General features: G+C 43.4%; 1 protein-coding gene across 6 annotated transcripts in view; it reads left to right on the forward strand.

The window, feature by feature from the left end:
- Nucleotides 1-22,005, forward strand: part of PXK (PX domain containing serine/threonine kinase like) — a 107,820-nt gene that overhangs the window by 74,193 nt on the left and 11,622 nt on the right. For all 6 annotated transcript variants that reach the window (XM_056524457.1, XM_056524459.1, XM_056524460.1 and 3 more), the window contains 4 exons: nt 7,698-7,775; nt 8,315-8,401; nt 11,401-11,470; nt 16,004-16,063. In XM_056524457.1, coding sequence (XP_056380432.1) covers nt 7,698-7,775; nt 8,315-8,401; nt 11,401-11,470; nt 16,004-16,063 — 295 coding nt within the window. The remainder of the gene's footprint in view (nt 1-7,697; nt 7,776-8,314; nt 8,402-11,400; nt 11,471-16,003; nt 16,064-22,005) is intronic.

The raw sequence follows: 22,005 nt of genomic DNA on the forward strand, positions 1-22,005 counted from the left end.
TCCCTACCTGGGTGCCTTCAGCTGTTGCAAACCTACAACTCCCAACATGCCCAGACAGCCTTTGGCTGCCTGGGCATACTGGAATTTGTAGTTTTGCAACAGCTGGAGGCACACTGGTTGGGAAACACTGATCCAGACATCAGAGCTCAGCACAGGAAATCTTTTGTTATCTTAAAGGGGTACAAAAAACATTTTTTTTTAATCAACTGGTGCCAGAAAGTTAAGCAGATTTGTAAATTACTTCTATTAAAAAATCTTAATTCTTCCAGTACTTATCAGCTGCTGTATACTACATAGGAAGTTGTATTTATTTCTTAAGTTCTTTTCTGTCTGACCACAGTGCTCTCTGCTGACACCTCTGTCCATGTCAGGAACTGTCCAGAGTACAAGCAAATCCCCATAGCTCCTCTCCTGCTCTGGACAGTTCCTGATATGGACAGAGGTGTCGGCAGAGAGCACTGTGGTCAGACAGAAAAGAACTCCAGAAAGAAATACAACTTCCTGTGGAGTATACAGCAGCTGATAAGTACTGGAAGGATTAAGATTTTTAAATAATTTACAAATCTGTTTAACTTTGTGGCACCAGTTGATTTAAAAAAAATAGTTTTCCACTGGAGTTCCCCTTTAATACACAGAACTGTATGTGCTGATTATAAATGTACAGTGGTCCCTCAACATACGATGGTAATCCGTTCCAAATGAACCATCGTTTGTTGAAACCATCGTATGTTGAGGGATCCGTGCAATGTAAAGTATAGGACAGTGGTCTACAACCTGCGGACCTCCAGATGTTGCAAAACTACAACACCCAGCATGCCTGGACAGCCAACGGCTGTCCGGGAATTCTGGGAGTTGTAGTTTTGCAACATCTGGAGGTGCGCAGGTTGAAGACCACTGGTATTGGAGGTTATACTCGCGTGTCCCCGCTGCTCCGGACCGTCACTGCTGCCCTGGATGTCGCCTTCCATCGCTATCGCCGCGTCCCCGTGGTGTCCCCGACGCTCCGGCACGGCCTCTGCTTCCCAGGCATCCGCGCTCTCCATCGCCGCCATCACGTCGCTACGCACGCCGCTCCTATTGGATGACGGGACAGCGTGCGCAGCGACGTGATGATGACGTTGGAGAGCGCCAGAGCCCTGAGGACAGGTAAGCGATCGTCAGCGGACCACACGGGGCACCGTAAAAGGCTATCCGGTGGCAGCTGAAGCAGTCTGCGCTGCTGGATAGCCGTTTATGTGATGGCCCTGACATACAAAAGCATCGTATGTTGATGCTGCCTTCAACATGCGATGGCCTCTGAGAGGCCATCGTATGTTGAAATGATCGTATGTCGGGGCCATCGTAGGTCGGGGGGGGGGGTCACTGTTTATACCAAGTGCTGAGCTGTCTGCTTCCCACCATAAGCTTTAGACCTGTGGAGCTCTTATGTCTTCCTTTTTGTCTGTCACAGCCCCAGTCCACATTGGTTATAAGGGCATCTGGTATGGCCGTCATAGGAGGGGCCTTCCCACTTCTGATAACATATCGGCTGGATTTGTTATCTGAGAACAATTCTGGTAATGATATTATAGCAAGAAATTGCTGATAAAGCAGTTGGGCAGTTTGATAGGATAAGCTCGCCATCTATAGGTAGAACAATAGAACAACACCAGTGATATCGGTTCTAGATGACGCATTTCTTTCAGAAGAATAAACAACTGTGTTTTCTTTTAGTCCTGAAGTCTTGTTTCTCATAGTAAAAGTTTAACCATACAGAACGGATTTACTGCAGATTTTAGCTGTGGATTTCCAATGGATTACAATAATAGGCTAATGGATGAGATTTTACAAATCTTATCCACGTGCTGTAGATTTACCGATGTGGATTTTCTCTGAGGATTTTATTACGGTAAATGTGAAGAGAAATTTACATGCAACACATGGGTATTATTATTTTGATGGAATCTGTGGCTTTGGTGCTGGGAGTCCTTCATGCACCATAATGAATACTCAGTGGCATCGTGCGGGTTTGGCAGCACCTAGGGCAAAGCAAAGTATTGCGCCCCCCTCCCACCTGGCCTATGAATGTTAGAGAATGGTGATCTATATGCAGGATGTTCTTGAAAAGTGGGGTTTGAAAAAAAAAAAAAAAATGTAATTTAACCTCCACACCAGGATGACACATTACTACTGCAGTGACTAAATAATGCCATCTTATTGTTAGGATATAAAAAAAACACTATACAGAGGTCAATATCACCAAATACACCATTATACAAGGGACAAATAATGCTGCCACACCATGACCACTATTCACTTATGTGAGATACTGTACATTCTGTAATGCGCTAAGCTAGGAGTAGGGCTGCCTACTCCTGTACAATACTGAGTGATTGTATAATACTGTACAATACTGAGTGATTGTAGAATACTGTACAATACGGAGTGACTGTAGAATACTGGACAATACCGAGTGATTGTATAATACTGGACAATACCGAGTGATTGTATAATACTGTACAATACCGAGTGATTTTAGAATACTGTACAGTACTGAGTGATTTTAGAATGCTGGACAATACCGAGTGATTGTAGAATACTGTACAATACGGAGTGACTGTAGAATACTGGACAATACCGAGTGATTGTATAATACTGTACAATACCGAGTGATTGTATAATACTGGACAATACCGAGTGATTGTAGAATACTGGACAATACTGAGTGATTGTATAATACTAGACAATACTGAGTGATTGTATAATACTGTACAATACTGAGTGATTGTATAATACTGTACAATACTGAGTGATTATATAACGCTGTGCAATACTGAGTGATTGTAGAATACTGGACAATACCGAGTGATTGTATAATACTGGACAATACTGAGTGATTGTATAATACTGTACAATACCGAGTGATTGTATAATACTGGACAATACCGAGTGATTGTATAATACTGGACAATACCGAGTGATTGTAGAATACTGGACAATACTGAGTGATTGTAGAATACTGGACAATACCGAGTGATTGTATAATACTGGACAATACCGAGTGATTGTATAATACTGGACAATACCGAGTGATTGTAGAATACTGGACAGTACCGAGTGATTGTAGAATACTGGACAGTACCGAGTGATTGTAGAATACTGGACAGTACCGAGTGATTGTAGAATACTGTACAGTACCGAGTGATTGTAGAATACTGTACAGTATTGAGTGATTGTAGAATACTGTACAATACCGAGTGATTGTAGAATACTGGACAGTACCGAGTGATTGTAGAATACTGTACAGTATTGAGTGATTGTAGAATACTGTACAATACCGAGTGATTGTAGAATACTGGACAATACCGAGTGACTGTAGAATACTGTACAGTACCGAGTGATTGTAGAATACTGTACAGTATTGAGTGATTGTAGAATACTGGACAATACCGAGTGATTGTAGAATACTGGACAATACCGAGTGATTGTAGAATACTGGACAGTACCGAGTGATTGTAGAATACTGGACAATACCGAGTGACTGTAGAATACTGGACAATACCGAGTGACTGTAGAATACTGTACAGTATTGAGTGATTGTAGAATACTGGACAATACTGAGTGATTGTATAATACTGTACAGTACCGAGTGATTGTAGAATACTGGACAGTATTGAGTGATTGTAGAATACTGGACAATACCGAGTGATTGTAGAATACTGGACAATACTGAGTGATTGTATAATACTGTACAGTACCGAGTGATTGTAGAATACTGGACAGTATTGAGTGATTGTAGAATACTGGACAGTATTGAGTGATTGTAGAATACTGGACAATACTGAGTGATTGTATAATACTGTACAGTACCGAGTGATTGTAGAATACTGGACAGTACCGAGTGATTGTAGAATACTGGACAATACCGAGTGACTGTAGAATACTGGACAATACCGAGTGACTGTAGAATACTGGACAATACCGAGTGACTGTAGAATACTGGACAATACCGAGTGATTGTAGAATACTGGACAATACCGAGTGATTGTAGAATACTGGACAATACCGAGTGATTGTAGAATACTGGACAATACCGAGTGATTGTAGAATACTGGACAATACCGAGTGATTGTAGAATACTGGACAGTACCGAGTGATTGTAGAATACTGGACAGTACCGAGTGATTGTAGAATACTGGACAGTACCGAGTGATTGTAGAATACTGGACAATACCGAGTGATTGTAGAATACTGGACAATACCGAGTGATTGTAGAATACTGGACAGTACCGAGTGATTGTAGAATACTGTACAGTACCGAGTGATTGTAGAATACTGGACAGTACCGAGTGATTGTAGAATACTGGACAGTACGGAGTGATTGTAGAATACTGGACAGTACCGAGTGATTGTAGAATACTGGACAGTACCGAGTGATTGTAGAATACTGGACAGTACCGAGTGATTGTAGAATACTGGACAGTACCGAGTGATTGTAGAATACTGGACAGTACCGAGTGATTGTAGAATACTGGACAGTACCGAGTGATTGTAGAATACTGGACAGTACCGAGTGATTGTAGAATACTGGACAGTACCGAGTGATTGTAGAATACTGGACAGTACCGAGTGATTGTAGAATACTGGACAGTACCGAGTGATTGTAGAATACTGGACAGTACCGAGTGATTGTAGAATACTGGACAGTACCGAGTGATTGTAGAATACTGGACAGTACCGAGTGATTGTAGAATACTGGACAGTACCGAGTGATTGTAGAATACTGGACAGTACCGAGTGATTGTAGAATACTGGACAGTACCGAGTGATTGTAGAATACTGGACAGTACCGAGTGATTGTAGAATACTGTACAGTATTGAGTGATTGTAGAATACTGTACAATACCGAGTGATTGTAGAATACTGGACAGTACCGAGTGATTGTAGAATACTGGACAGTACCGAGTGATTGTAGAATACTGGACAGTACCGAGTGATTGTAGAATACTGTATGTGTAGAACACTGGGCAATGCGGCGTGTGGAACACTGGGCAACGCGGCATGTGGAACACTGGGTAACGCGGCATGTGGAACACTGGGTAACACGGAGTGTGGAACACTGGGCAAGGGGCAAATTAAGTCTCTCACCAGTTGGAAGAATAAACCTTATAACAATGGTCTGGATGCCACAACTTCTGTATGTTCTGCACAATTCCCCGGTGTGGCTGGCCTTCTCCCTGTTTCAGAGAATTAATACACAATTTCGTGACTTGATTTGGAGCGGGAGAAAGCCTAAATTAAAACTGCATTACTTGCAGAGGGGGAAAACAGACGGGGATTTGGCATTGCCAAACCCATGGTTATATTTTCTGGGCACGCAAAGTCAGCATATCAGAGAATGAGGCCTTACAGGTGAATTGAATTGTAATATGCGCATTATGATGCGAACCCTCTCTGCAAGTGATCTCACTTTGGCATTGGAAAGGGGAGATCTCAAAACGAAAAACAGGCATTTCTCCCAACTTTTAATTTAATTCACAAAACTTGGCAAAAAATCAAACCAATAAGGGGGGTGAGTGGATGTAATGAATATACACCCATTTGGGAAAATCGGGACCTTCCTGAACTTTACAAACTGGTGGGTTTTGAAAATTGGGTGTCAGGAATAACAAAGCTAAAAGATGTTATTAGAGATGGCTTGATTCGCACTTTTGAGGAATTACAGGTGGATTTCCAGTTATCTAGCAGGGTATTCTATCAATACCTCCAACTGTCCCATGCGGTGGCAGCGCAGAAAAGACAAGTACCACTTATTATAAATAAAGACTCAGTACTTGACAGTATATTAATGGAAAAAAAACAAAGGGTTTATCTCAAAGATATACAATTTATTAATAATACAAAGCCAATTAAAACAGGTGGTACAGGCTTTTTGTAGATGGCAAGAGGAGGAGAATGTCCTTCCTGACCAATGGGAATCCATCCTTAAGAGCGTGCCTTTCCAGGCATTAGGGGAGGGGGCAAGGTTAACACAATTATACATCCTGTACAGGTCATACAGAACCCCCTACCTCTTGTACAGAATTGGATATCGGGAGGATGCCAGCTGTCCACGGTGCATGTTTAATCCAGCGGATTTGATGCACATGTTTTGGTCCTGTCTACATATTAGAGATTTTTGGACTCTAATTATGGATTATGTAGACAGTATCTGCAATATGAATATTCCCCTAGTATCTAAAACATGTATCCTGGGATATTTGGATAGCTTAAACCTCCCAAATGAATCTAAAGTAGCTATTGGTCGAGTTTTGTATAATGCTAGGAAGGTAATAGCGCAGGAATGGAAAAATACAAAGTCCCCCACTCTAGAACAGCTTGTTAAGAAAATGGAAAAAGTGGTGGCATGGGAAAAGGCGATCTATTATAAGAGGGGACAAGTAGATACGTTTTTTCTTATATGGAAGAGGTGGTTAGACAGAATTTAGATGCTGAATGCTACGTGGAAGTGGTGTTTTTTTTTTTTTTTTCCCCTTCTCCCTCTCGGGGCTTAATATTAATATGGATACTGGTTGAATTTAAATCTATGTTTGAGTACACCTTAAGATATATGTTTTATTCTATGTTCTATTCTATGTACATATATTGTATGGGAACTTGTAAGAAAATGAGTTAAATTGTATGAAATAGATGAACAAATAAAGTTTTAAAATGAACAAAAAAAAAAAGGGCAAGGCGGCGTGTCGGACACTGGGCAAGGCGGCGTGTCGGACACTGGGCAAGGCGGCGTGTCGGACACTGGGCAAGGCGGCGTGTCGGACACTGGGCAAGGCGGCGTGTCGGACACTGGGCAAGGCGGCGTGTCGGACACTGGGCAAGGCGGCGTGTCGGACACTGGGCAAGGCGGCGTGTCGGACACTGGGCAAGGCGGCGTGTCGGACACTGGGCAAGGCGGCGTGTCGGACACTGGGCAAGGCGGCGTGTCGGACACTGGGCAAGGCGGCGTGTCGGACACTGGGCAAGGCGGCGTGTCGGACACTGGGCAAGGCGGCGTGTCGGACACTGGGCAAGGCGGCGTGTCGGACACTGGGCAAGGCGGCGTGTCGGACACTGGGCAAGGCGGCGTGTCGGACACTGGGCAAGGCGGCGTGTCGGACACTGGGCAAGGCGGCGTGTCGGACACTGGGCAAGGCGGCGTGTCGGACACTGGGCAAGGCGGCGTGTCGGACACTGGGCAAGGCGGCGTGTCGGACACTGGGCAAGGCGGCGTGTCGGACACTGGGCAAGGCGGCGTGTCGGACACTGGGCAAGGCGGCGTGTCGGACACTGTATTGTACAGTCGTACAATCGCACAGTGTCGTACAGTATTGTACTGTACCATACTGAGTGATGTTCATTGTATGTATCGCCACTACATTCGTAGAGGCACAAAAAAAATCATGCTATGCCACTATGAAAACAATGTGTAAGTGCAGAAGTGACTTGTCTGTACTCTAGTGTAAATCCAATATGATCACCTTTTATACTACCAAAGCATACACAAGAGGGGGTGCAAGACCTCCATTGTTGCAAAAGAGGTATGATTTTAGTCAGTGTTGAGTGGTAGGTAGAAACTAGCAGGTCAGCAGAAGAGACAATGGGGAAACGTTGTGTGGAGGAAAAGGAAACTTACAGATTCAGGATCTAATTTTTCTTGAATTTTATTTCAAATGTTCCAGATTCCTACCAAGTTAAAAGAAGCCCTAAAAACAGCCAAAGAATGTATGGAGAAGAGGCTCGCAGAAGAGCAGAAATCGGTAATGTTCTATGTGTTATACCATAGTGGAGTGGTTCCCAACCAGGGTGGCTCCAGCTGTTGCAAAACTACAACTCCCAGCATGCCCGGACAGCCTTTGGCTGTCCGGGCATGCTGGGAGTTTTAGTTTTGTAACAGCTGGAGGCACACTGATTGGGAAACATTACCACGATGCCTAAATCATATTAAGTGCCAGTATTATTTGGATGTGCAATAGTCAAGATTCTGTGCCGCTCATCATGAAGAAAGTGGAAACCAGTTTATTAGATATCACTGGTTTAATAAAATTAAAAGGTGATTTGCTTCCGTGTTTCTTCTTGTAAATCAATGACATTTTTCAGTTTTCAATGGCGCTAATACTTAGGCTATGAGCTGTAAGAAAATATTGCGGACAGTACCGCTAGTAACCTTTATGTATCTGTAGAATGTTAAAGTCAGGTTCCATATTTAAGTTTAAAAACTCTAAGGAAATGGTTATAATATCAGATATATATACGTGTTAATCTGCACTAACCCAACCCTGTACGTATTACCATGTAGATCTACCAGCACAAGCGTCTGACACGAGCACAGTCACATCACGGGTCAGAGGAAGAGAAGAAAAAGAGGAAAATTTTGGCTCGAAAGGTAAATAAAATGTTTTAATGTTACACTATGTAGTTGTTACTTCTCCTTAATTTCTGTAAAATTGCAACCTAAACCAGTGTTTCCCACCCAATGTGCCTCCAGATGTAGCTAAACTACAACTCTCAGCATGCCTGTACAACCAGCATGTTGAGAGTTGTAGTTTTGCAACAGCTGGAGGCACATCGGGTGGGAAACACTGCCATAAATCTTCTTCCCCTTTAGTATATATGATATCGGTTAGACTCATCAGCAGCATTTGCTGCCCCTGAATGGAAACAAGTTTTCTCCTTTTCTCCTCCACTGACTGGAAAACATGGTTTGGCAGAGTTGTAGAACTCTTCCTATACCTAGAGCCATTTTATATACTTAAAGGGGTACCTTTTTTTTTTTTTATTTATTTATTTATTTATTTATTTTTTATTCAACTGGTGCCAGAAAGTAGAAGATTTGTAAATTACTTCTATTTAAAAATATTAATCCTTCCCGTACCTATCAGATGTTGTTTGATCCACAGGAAGTTATTTTCTTTTTGAATTTCCTTTCTGTCTGACCACAGTGCTCTCTGCTGACACTTCTTTCCATGTCAGGAACTGTCCAAAGTAGGATAGTTTTGCTATGGGGATTTGCTCCTTCTCTGGACAGTTCCTAAAATGGACAGAGGTGTCAGCAGAGAGCACTGTGGTCAGAAGTAATTTTCAAATCTGTTTAACTTTCTGGCACCAGTTGATTTAAAAAAAAATGTTTTCCAGTGAAGTACCCCTTTTACAGGTACACCCTTGTTCCCTGGTACGCCCGTGGGAATTTCGGTCCCTGCCCGAGCGGGATGCCTTCTGAAATCATTCAGTAGGCATCCCGTGACAATGCCTGGGTCCTGAGACCCCCCCCCATGTCGGGGATTTGCGGTGATTGCGGGCTAATCGGGTCTCTGGTGACCCGAAAGCCCGGAAAATAGGGATGATCGGAGCCCCTGTCATCCTAAAGGATAGGAGTGAGGTGGCAGAGCTGCCACCTCCTCCTATCCCCTGCAATTGGCCGATCAAGAAACCCAGACAGAGCGGGGGAAGATAGCGGCAGGTACCTTGGGCACGTGGGGAGCGGCGAGTGGAGCAGGGGAGGACCAGTAGGTAAGTGGAGGCAGCCGCAGCATCAGAGGCAGCAGTGAAGATCGCTGTAAAATGATCTTCACTGCTGCTTCTAGAAGTTTCAAAACTACAACTCCCAGCATGCCTGGACAGTCTGGGAATGCTTGGAGTTGTAGTTTTGCAACATCTGAAAGGGCACTGTTTGGAGACCACTATACACTGGTGTCCAAACTGTAGCACTCCAGATGTCAATTCAAAGCATGCCGAGACTGTCCAGGCATGCAGGGAGTTATAGTTCGGCAACATCTAGCCCTTCAGATGTTGCCGAACTACAACTCCCAGCATGCCTGGGCAGTCTGGGAATGCTTGGAGTTGAAGTTTTGCAACATCTGTAGGGCTACAGTTTGGAGACCACTACACAGTGGTCTCCAAACTGTTCTCCTCCAGTTGTTGCATAACTTCAACTCCCAGCATTCCCTTCGGCTGTCTGGGCATGCTGGGAGTTGTAGTTTTTCAACAACTGGAGGCACACTGGTTGGGAAACATTGTCTGTTTCCTAACTCAGTGTTTCCCAATACAGGGTACATTCACACGGGCGAGTTTACAGCAAGTTTCCCGCTTCAAATTTGAGATGCGGCAACTTATCCGCTGCAGCGGGAAACTCACTGTAAACCCCCACCCATGTGAATGTACCCTAAAAAAACTACACTACACTAACCCTAAATATAGTGAGACTCTACATATACACTACACCCTTACACTGTCGCTCCCCCCCCAAATAAAAATTTAAACATCTTCTACGTCAGTTTTTCCAAAACGGAGCCTCCAGCTGTTGCAAAATAACAACTCCTGGGTACACACACATGAAAATCCCTAATTTAGTCCTCAAATGCGCATGGCGCTCTCTCACTTCAGAGCCCTGTTGTTTTTCAAGGCAACAGTTTAGGGCCACATATGTGGTATTTCCGTACTCGGGAGAAACTGCGCTACAAATTTTTGGTGGCTTTTTCTACCCCTTAAGAAAAGGTCAAGTTGGTGTCTACACCAGCATGTTAGCATAAAAAAAAATATTTTTACACTAACATGCTGGTGTTGCCCCATACTTTTCATTTTCATAAGAGGTAAAAGGGAAAAAAAAAGACCCCCAAAATTTGTACCACAATCTCTTCTGAGTACGGAAATACCACAAATGTGGGTGTAAAGTGATCTGCGGACTTACAACAAGGCTCAGGAGTGAGAGCACACTATATACATTTGAGGCCTAAACTGGTTATTTGCACAGGGGTGGCTGATTTTACAGCGGTTCTGACACAAACGCAAAAAAATACCCCATTTTGGAAACTACACCCCGCACGGATGTAATTTTTTATTTGCACAGCCCACTGTTACAAACATCTATCAAACGCCAGTGGGGTGTAAATGCTCACTGTACCTCTTATTACATTCTGTGAGGGGTGTAGTTTCCAAAATGGAGTCACATGTGGGGGGGTCCACTATTCTGGCACCACAGGGGGGCTTTGTAAATGCACATGGCCCCCGACTTCTATTCCAACCAAATACTCTCTCCAAAATCCCACGGTCGCTCCTTCCCTTCTGAGTCCTCTACTGCGACCGCCGAACACTTGACATACACATATGAGGTATTTCCTTACTCGAGAGAAATTGGGTTACAAATTTTGTGGGGATTTTTTTTCCTTTTACCCCTTGTAAAAATAAAAAAATATGGGTCTACAAGAACATGTTAGTGTAAAAAATGAAGATTTTGAATTTTTGCATCCATTTTGCTGCTATTCCTGTGAAACACATAAAGGGGTCAATGCTACCTAGAGCCTAGGATTGTATGGTGTACCCACTGAGGGAAACATGAGATTCTACTACGAGTATTCATCCACTATACCTTGTTCTTGTAATCCCCAGAAGTCAAAGCGCACAAACTGCGAATCTGGAGAGGAGCAGTCATTGAAATGCAACAACTCAAATAATTCAGGTAAGAGACAAGTTTACTCAGTCACAATGATTATGGGAATTACTCTTGTTTTTATTCTGTTTGACTTCAATTTTCTGCTGAATCCCCACCCTGAACATATATAGGTACCCTAAGCCAATGTTCTGCAATCTGTATCTGTACAGCTGTTGTAAAACTACAACTCTCGGCATACCTTTAGTCTGGTTTCATATGGAGTTCTTGGAGCACATTACCAGACAAAATGCACAACCAAAAGCGGATACGATGCGTGTCCCGTGGAATTGTTTGCACTGTAAATTGTGTGGCGTATTACCTTTTCAGGGCCCGTTTCAGACACGCTTGAATAGGTGTCATGTCCCTTACTTAAGGTCTATTCACATGGCAGAATTTCCGCTTGCGGAATTCCGCCTCAAATTAAAGCCCATAGACTTCTATGGGATTCCACATTCCCATTCACACGTCTGAATTTCCGCTTGCGGAAGTGGAAATTCAGAAGTGTGAATAGGAGTGCGGAATCCCGTAGAAGTCTATGGAATTTAATTTGAGGCGGAATTCCTCAAGCAAATATTCTGCCGTGTGAATAGACCCTAATTGTTGGAAACACAGGATGTAATCCAATAGCAAAAACAAACAAGGGTTAATGTATTGCTCACCTCTCCTGTGCATTTGAATACGGTCCTCTTTAACCATGAAAAAGTACCTGTCACTAAATAAACTTTCTAAACTAACTCAGGCTATGTTCCCTATCTACTCCTAACACACTTCCCACACTTACACAGCTTTTTAGAGCTCTAAAAAAATGTATCATACCTTTTCTTCTTGCTCACATAGTGCAATCTCCCAGCAGAAGAAAGTGGACATTTCCCAACAGGCATTACATCACTTAAGCCTGCTGGGGGACCATTTTCACCCTCAAATGGTTGCAGTCCTGTGATGAACAGAAGACCTCAAGCTCTGTGCAGCAGCTTTCAGTGAGGCTCTTCGCAACTGTCAATCAAACTCGGTTCAGATAAACACTTCCTGAGTTTGGTCTCCTGCCATTACAAGCAGGAGACCAAAATCTGAGATTTTGTCCAGACTGAATGTGTTCTGGCCAAGGAGGGAGACCCCTGATGGCCAGAAGTATACAGCAGAAAAACTAACATAAAAGTTTTTTTTTTTTAACGGAAGCCAATTACAAAAGTTATTTTTATTTTTTTTGCATAAGGAATCAAATATTAAAAATCATGTTTAATGACAGTGCCCATTTAACAGGCAGAATCCAAAAGCAGAAAAGGGAAAATCACAGCACTGGCAGTTACACAATCACCTTTATTCCATCTTCTTATAAAATCGTGATACAAAATGAAAGTTCGCAATCATAGGGCAAGACCAGTTCAGGGGCCCGGCAGGGCAAAAACATGTCAGATCAGTAGGAGGAACAACTCACCAGGGTCATGCCCTATGTTTGCTGCACTGCAATTTTGTATCATGATTTTGTAAGGCTGGGTTCACACCACGTTTTCTTAAATACGGTTCCCGTATACGGTTTGGAGGAGGGGGCGGGGCTTAATCTCGGCGCCCGCACTCAGCCGTATTCGGGAACTGTATTTAATGCAAGTCTATGAGCCGACCGGAGTGAACCGCAGCCTCCGGTCGGCTTCGTTTTTGGCCGTATGCGGTTTCCCGACCGGTCGGCCGAAAACGAAGCCGACCGGAGGCTGCGGTTCACTCCGGTCGGCTCATAGACTTGCATTAAATGAGTGCGGGCGCCGCGATTAAGCCCCGCCCCCCCTCCTCCAAACCGTATACAGGAACCGTATTTAAGAAAACGTGGTGTGAACCCAGCCTAAGATGGAATAAAGGTGTTTTTATTTATTTATTTATTTATTTATTTATTTTATTCTGAATCCCAAACCACTCAAAATATTTAATATAAATGGGAGTAACAATACACTGCAGAAGTCTGGGGCTATCCTTGAAACTTCCATACACAAAAAGTCCACGGTGCACAGAACTTCTGGATGCAATTTATCATTATAATATTATTATTTACTTTAATTTACAAGCAACAACCACTTTATCGGTATGACACACTCTAGTGCAGGCAGAGGCAACCTTCGGCACTGCAGATGTTTTGGACTTCATCTCCCATGATGCTCTTACAGCCAAAATGCTGACAAAACATCATGGGAGTTATAGTCCAAAACATCTGCAGTGCCGAAGTGCCTGCTCTAGTGCATAGGCATAACAAGCCTAAAGGTATTCCGGTACTTCAAAGTTCGACTGAGCATGACTGTGGTGTAACTTACGTTCTAATGCTTATATCAACCCTCTTCAGCAGACTTAAAGGGGTACTCCGGTTTAAAACTTTTTTTATTTTATTTTTTATCAACTGGTGCTAGAAAGTTAAAGGGTACCTTTCATCAAAAAAAACTTTTGATATATTATAGATTAATGTATGCAGAATAACTTTCCAATTGCATGTTATTAAAAAATATGCTTCTTTCTATTTAATTTTCCACTTTGAAAAAATGACCACTAGGGGTCTCCCTACCAGTCCTTTTTTTTAATAGATTTCAGACTCATGCTGGAGTCCTAAATCTAAGACTGCAGCCGGGACACAGACAAACTCCCTGGCAGGGAGCAGTGCTGAGTTTGTCTGTGTCCCGGCTGCAGTCTGAGATTTAGGACTCCAGCATAAGTCTGAAACCTAAAAAAAAAGAATGCTAGGGAGACCCCTAGTGGTCATTTTGCCAAAGTGGAAAATTTAATAGAAAGAAGCATATTTTTTTAAATAACATGCTATTGGAAAGTTATTCTGCATACATTAATCTATAATATATCAAAAGTTTTTTTTGATGAAAGGTACCCTTTTAACAGATTTGTAAATTACTGAAACACAGAGCACAGTGCTCTCTGCTGACATCTCTGTCCATTTTAAGAACTGTCCAGAGTAGGAGAAAATCCCCATAGCAAACATATGCTGCTCTGGACAGTTCCTAAAATGGACAGAGATGTCAGCAGAGAGCACTGTGCTCGTGATTCAGCAGAGAACACGGTGTTCCAAAAAGAAAAGAATATCCTCTGTAGTATTCAGCAGCTAATAAGTACTGGAAGGATTAAGATTTTTTAATAGAAGTAATTTACAAATCTGTTTAACTTTCTGGCACCAGTTGATTAAAAAAGAAAATAAATAAATAATAGTTTTCCAACGGAGTACCCCTTTAATCCCCTAAACATCACTACAATTGACGTCTTTGCACACTGCCTCTCCAGTCTGTATGGCGTCTCTGTGTGCTCAAAAAGGAGTATGCTGGATTTACTCTAAGCAATGAATTGTGAAGTTGTGGTCAAGTTTACGTGATGGACCTTTGCTTAAAGTGTTATTATAAATAAATAACTTTTGACATATTGTCCAGACATGTCAAAAATTTTGATTGCATCAGGAACCCCTCCTTAGACACACTATTATCACTAGTTATAAGCCTGGGAAATGCTTGATGGCTCCCAGTCTCCCAAATCCAAACTTTTCACTGCATAGACTTATATAGAAAAAAGATCAGATTTGATTGATACCCAGGGAATGAGGCGCCACAAACTTCCTTGGCTTATAGTTAGTGATCCATCAAACAGAGAAAGGAAAAAACTCTGGCACCGCTAGTATATAGGACACATGAACTCCTTCTGGGAAAAGCAGCATTCAACACATGTGTCAGTCCCAATGCAATCTGAATAGTGGAGGAGTGCTCTTATCCCAGAACTCAGTAGATTCAATAAACACAGGCACAGTAGAAGATAAGGATAATGCACTCACCACCACTTGTCAGTAGAAAATCCAGGCTTTATTCAACATGATCGTAGATACATAGCCAAATGGACAGACCCACAGGGAGCAGTGGTGGACAGGGGAGGCGGGGGGCGTCCACAGGGGCGGCAACAAGTTTCACGCACAAAGGCGCTTCCTCTGGCCCATACGGGCCAGAGGAAGTGCCTTTGTGCGTGAAACTTGTTGCCGCCCCTGTGGACGCCCCCTGCTACTCCTTGTGTGTCTGTCCATTTGGATGTGTATCTATCTATGAATAAAGCCTTGATTTTCTACTGACAGGTGGTGGTGAGTGCATTATCTTTATCTTCTACTGTGCTTACTCTGCCTCCCTGCCTCCAATGCTCGCTGGGGCGCATTAGGAATAAAGCTATTTACTACCATAACGCTGCACCTAAGGAACAGATTTAAGTAAGTGACCCCTCATTTTACAGCTCTTCACCCGCAATATATAAAACTGGGTTTAGTGTCTGTGAACCAGTTGTCAGATTCTCTTTAAGGCAAATCCGCGTCCTGATCGCTGTAATCTCTGGCTACAAAGATTTAAACAGATCTCGTGCCATTGTAGCGTGATTGGGTTTCTGCTTTGAATTACTCTTGGGATTACAGTTGTGTGTTTTGCATTATATTTTTCCTAGCAGAAAGCTGTGTGCGCACCACCTTACAGGACACTGTGAAGTCTTCCTTTTTTTAATGTTCTTCCTATTCTAACATTCGTCCATAAAAACATCTTTATTTCTGCTTTGCAGGCTCTGGAACAAGTTCTCCTCTGACCTCGCCATCATCTCCCACACCACCTTCAACAGCAGGTCGGTATTATTGCCTCTTCGTATCTATCCTGTTAGCGGTATATTTTCGACCTAAGGCCATGTTCACACAGCGGAATTTCCATGTGAAATTCTGTGGGTCCTAGTGCTGCCGAATCAAGCTAATGTGTGGAATGTCCGCCTGTATTTTCCAACCGGACACTTCCCATTTTTGGCAGTGTGAGCATGACCTTAAAGGGGTATTCTAGGAAAAAACTTTTTATATATATCAACTGGCTCCAGAAAGTTAAACAGATTTGTAAATTACTTCTATTAAAAATCTTAATCCTTCCAGTAATTATCAGCTGCTGAAGTTGAGCTGTTCTTTTCTGTCTGGCAAAAGTGCTCTCTGCTGACATCTCTGCTTGTCTTGGGAACTGCACAGAGTAGAATAGGTTTGCTATGGGGATTTGCTTCTACTTTGGACAGTTCCCGAGACATGTGTCATCAGAGAGCACGTAGACAGAAAAGAACAACTCCCCTTCCGCAGCTATGAAGTACTGAAAGGATTAAGATTTTTTAATAGAAGTAATTTACAATTCTGTTTAACTTTCCGGAGTCAGTTGATATATAAAAAAAAAGTTTTTCCCTGGATAACCCCTTTAAAGGGGTACTCCACTTTTCAGCGTTTGGAACAAACTGTTCCAAATACTGGAGCCGGCGCCGGGAGCTTGTGATGTCATAGCCCGCCCCCTCATGTCACACCCCACCCCCTCAATGCAAGTCTATGCGAGGGGGCGTGACGGCCGTCACGCCCCCTCCCTTAGACTAGCATTGAGGGGGTGGGGCGTGACATCATGAGGGGGCGGGGCTATGACATCACCGGCTCCTGCATTTGGAACAGTTTGTTCCAAAACCCTGAGCAGCGGAGTACCCCTTTAAAGTGAACATGCCAGGTTGAACATGCGGTCCAATCTTCAGGAAGCATTTCCTAGAGCAGGAGTCGCTAAGCAGATGTCAATAAGTCACTTCTAAGCCCAGAATTAAATACAAGTTCTAATGAATTGTTTCCCCACAAATATGTAAATCAATCTACTCAGCTCCTCCTGTTCTATAACATGATTCCTGCATATTGAACTGTATTTTCAACGTGACAGGTTCCCTTTAAAGGGGTACTCCCGTGGAAAACTTTTATTTTTTTTTTTAAATCAACTGGTGCCAGAAAGTTAAACAGATTTGTAAATTAATTCTATTAAAAAATCTTAATCCTTCCAGTACTTTTTAGGGGCTGTATACTAAAGAGGAAATTCTTTTCTTTTTGGATTTCTCTGATGTCACGACCACAGTGCTCTCTGCTGACCATTTTTTAAAACTGTGAGAAAATCCCCATAGCAAACATATGCTGCTCTGGACTGTTCCTAAAACGGTCAGCAGAGGTCAGCAGAGAGCACTGTGGTCGTGACATCAGAGGAATCCAAAAAGAAAAGCATTTCCTCTGTAGTATACAGCCCCTAAAAAGTACTGGAAGGATTAAGATTTTTTTTAAATAGAAGTAATTTACAATTCTGTTTCACTTTCTGGCACCAGTTGATTTAAAAAAATAAATTAAAAAAAAAGAGTTTTCCACGGGAGTATCCCTTTAAGAATGCAAGTGACTTCCCACATCTAGATGGCACCATTCATTGGGTGGTAAAAGCAAAGTTCCACTATGTCTTGAGGTCGTGACCTCTGTTGGTGTCTGTGTATTATGAGAAGCGCACCTCTTTATAGCCACTGTTAAGTCACCATTGCAGTTGTGGGTAACTTGTGGGAAGCAGGGGTTAGAGGCCATGGCGTTCTAGCAGGTCCCTAGAGAACGGTGACATTGTTGATATAGTGAAGCACTGGTTCCTTGTGGTTTATTAGGCCACTTACCGTTTGAGTCTTTGCTCAGACAATGGGAACATCGCTACTAACTGAGCTCCGGTAAGTCACTGTATGACGTCTCCTCCGCCTGCTTCTCTCCACTCCGCTCTCTTCCATCCATGGCCTCTCATGCACGCTCCGTGTTCACACTTACATCAATGCATCATTGCCTTACTTGAAATATCCGGCACTGTGATATTTTAACCCTTTTACTGCCAGCTGACTGTGGTGGATCGTATAAAAGGGGGCTTTGCACATCATTTTTCTGGAGTCGTAGCAGATATAGCAGCTGTAAAATAAACCATATATATACTCTTGAGATTTTGGTAACTGGGATGTGCTGAAATATATAATAATTTAGAGCATTCATAATATGAGTAACCTGGCCGTTCCAGCACTAGAGAGCAGCGTCCTGGAGCTGCCACTAACAGGCGCTGTCCTCCTGTGTCCCCCCACAGACCACAGTCTCCCTTGGTAGGCAGCAGCCCAACCTTACTAGGTGACAGGACTAAATAATTACCGTATTTTTCGCCCTATAGGACGCTCCGGCATATAAGATGCACCCAATTTTAAAGGAGGAAAATCTAGCATACAATGTAAAGTATAGGACAGTGATCTTCAAACAGCAGACCTCCAGATGTTGCTAAACTACAACTCCCAGCATGCCCGGACAGCCGTTGGCTGTCCGGGCATGCCAGGAATTGTAGTTTTGCAACATCTGGGGGTCCGCAGGTTGAAGACCACTGGTATAGGAGGTAATACTCACGTGTCCCAGCCGCTCCGGACCAGTCATCGCTCGTCACTGCTGCCCTGGATGTCGCCCTCTATCGCTGCGGCCGAGTCCCCAGGGTGTCCCCGTCGCTCCGGAACGTCTCTGTTGCCCGGTATCCTCGCTCTCCGTCGCCACCATCACATCGCTACACACGCCGCTACGCACATCGCTCCTATTGGATGACGGGATGGCGTGGGCGACGACGTGATGAAGACGAAGGAGAGCGCTGGCAATGCAGGGGATCCCGGCATAGAGCAGACACAGAGGAGGCAGGTAAGTTCCCTCCAGGTGCAGCCGGGTTAGTGTCACTTTCGCTTCAGACGCGGCGGTCAGCTTTGATCGCCACGTCTGAAGGGTTAATACAGGGCATGACCGCGAGCGATGATGTCCTGTATTAGCCGCGGGTCCCGGCCGTTGATGGCCACAGGGACCGCCGCGATAGGACAGGGTTTTAATGTGTATTCGCTGTATAAGACTCATCAACTTTTCCCCCCCAGTTTTGGGGAAGAAAAAGTGCGTCTTATATGGCGAAAAATACGGTACTCACTGTGGATTCGAAAAACCCTCTTTAAGGCTAGAACATGCAATTACTTTATGATCAGTGGGGGTCCAGTCTCAAGAACCTCCACTGATCCTAAGAACGAAGGGGCCGCAGTGTTGCGTCAGAGCTGCATTCCCTTCTAAATTCCCCTGCACTGCGCCACTTCTGGCTTTGTGGCTGTTAAAGGAACAGCAGATTGTCCCATTCATTTATACAACTCTTAGAAGATGACACAGCCCTAAATCAATCTGCATCCCCTTCCTATAAAAAAATAAAAAATAATAATCAGGGGTCTCAGAAGTCAGACCCCTACTGATTGTCAAGTGATGGCATATCCTAGTCATGTGACATGGCATAATTCGGGGAAATATATATTTTTCCTTTCTCTGCAGTTCCACAGGTTGGTAAACAATTCGGTTCAATGATAAAATGTTCAGAAAGCAACATAATGTAACTTTAAAACTGCCCAGAAGGGTAATGTTCCTCCTTGAGAGCAGCATAAAGATGTGTGGAGACGTACAGGCCATGTGAAGATGTATATATAAATCCGCTCTCTGGTGCCACGTGTTGGAGGGATCTGTGTCTCTAAAGGGGTACTCCGGTGGAAAACACATTTTTATTTTTTCAATCTACTGGTGCCGGAAAGTTACAGATTTGCAAATTACTTCTATTAAGAAAAAATCTTAATCCTTCTAGTACTTATTAGCTGCTGTGTACGCCAGAGGAAGTTCATTTCTTTTTGAATTTCCTTTGTCTGTCCACAGTGCTCTCTGCTGACACCTCTGTCTATGTCAGGAACTGTCCAGAGCAGTATATGTTTGCTATGGGGAATTTTTCTGCTCTGAACAGTTCCTGACATGAACAGAGGTGTCAGAAGAGAGCACCTTGGACAGACAGAAAAGAAATTCAAAAAGAAATGAACTTCCTCTGTATTATACAGCAGCTAATAAGTACTGGAAGGATTAAGATTTTTAAATAGAAGTAATTTACAAATCTGTTTAATTTTCTGACACCAGTTGATTAAAAAAATTTTTTTCCACAGTACCCCTGTAAAGCCAATATTTGTCATCTTTTAAGAACCCTGGGGATTTAATAACCAAGCTAGAACACTTCTCCTGGGGACATTAAATTCCCAGTCATGTTCTGAGGCTTAAAGGTGCCAAACATGGTTTAGAGAAAGCCACCTCCAAAAGGTGGCACCAGAGGGCTGTTCTGCATATTCTTCATCTATCAGACTGTAATTTATCATGTGCAATATATAGATTTGTTAGCATTTCATCTGTAACACTCGCGGTCTCTCGACCCAATGGCCCCATCAGCATCGGGACAATATAGAAGTAGACCACAGTACAAGTTGGTAGCGGATATAGACCGCTACATGGAGGTTTATTGGTCACCAAAGTTACACACAACTACTATCTACTTCTATCTTGCCTACATGTGAAGAAATGCCACATATGGTAGCTAATAGGCGCATAGTGTTTTCAGGGGTCACGGCAATAATATGTTACCATTGACCACTGCATACGGGCATGGTTTTACTTGCATTTGGCAGTCACACCTCAGTATATACTACAGTGACCTGGCCTGCCCCCTTTATAGGGGTACTCCGCTGCTCAGTGTTTGGAACAAACTGTTCCAAACGTTAGCGCTGGCGGCAGGAGCTCGTGACCTCATAGCCCCGCCCCCTCATGACATCATGCCCCACCCCCTTAATGCAAGTCTATGGGAGGGGGCGTGACTGCCGTCACGCCCTCCTTTCATAGACTTGCATTGAGGGGGCAGGGCTATGACATCACGAGCTCCCACCGCCGGCTCCAGCGTTCGGAACAGTTTGTTCCAAACACTGAGCAGCGGAGTACCCCTTTAAGCAAGGGGTAAACTATTGAGCTATATCGGACTTGGAAGTGGAGCACCGGTTAGCTTTTCTGCTCAGTCCCTTCACATTGCATGATGATGCTGCCTATAATAGTTGGATAATACATATCGGACATGTTGGATACGCTGTACAGATGTTAAATGGGTTGTCTGGGGAATAAAACATCCTTTATCCACAGTATAGGGGAGAAATATCTAATCGCTGGGGGTCCAACTGCTGGAACCCCTGTGATTTTGTCCCGTCTTGGGCCCCTCTCTTACCTTGGCGCGCTCCAGCTCCCACCTTGTGAGACAAACTAGACTCTGGAGTGACGGCCTACACTGCCAATCACTGGCTGAGGCAGGACATTGCAGCTGATAAGTGGAGCTGGCCATCTCTCCTGTGATCAGTTCCACTTGGACAGTTCTACTGTTCTGGAGATCTTTGGGGGCTCCAGTGGTCGGAACGTCTATGATCAGACACTTGTTCCCTATTCTATGGGTAAGGAATAAGTTTTATTCCTTGGATAACCCCTTTACTGGAGGTATCTAGAAATAGAAAAATAGAGTTTAATAACTTCTAAAAACAGCATCACACCTGTCCTCAGGTTGTGTTTGGTATTACAACTTGATCCTTTCACTTCACTAGAAATAAGCTGTAATACCCACACACACGATTTTAGGTTACATTTCCAAAATACTTAATGGTGTTTTCTAGATGTCTGGATATTAAAAATGAAATAACATCCGAATTCATGTGCCACATATATTCTATATACATTTTACAATATTGTGAGATTATTTCATGAAATCACATCCTCAGAAGGTCTGTTGACCTATGCTGGAATGTTTCTTATAAGGCTCACTTACATGTTGTTATGCTGGACATATCCATAGGCTTCTGTGGACCAGTATATGCCTCCTTATAAT

Source organism: Hyla sarda, chromosome 6 (assembly GCF_029499605.1).
Source record: "Hyla sarda isolate aHylSar1 chromosome 6, aHylSar1.hap1, whole genome shotgun sequence".
Lineage (NCBI taxonomy): Eukaryota > Metazoa > Chordata > Amphibia > Anura > Hylidae > Hyla > Hyla sarda.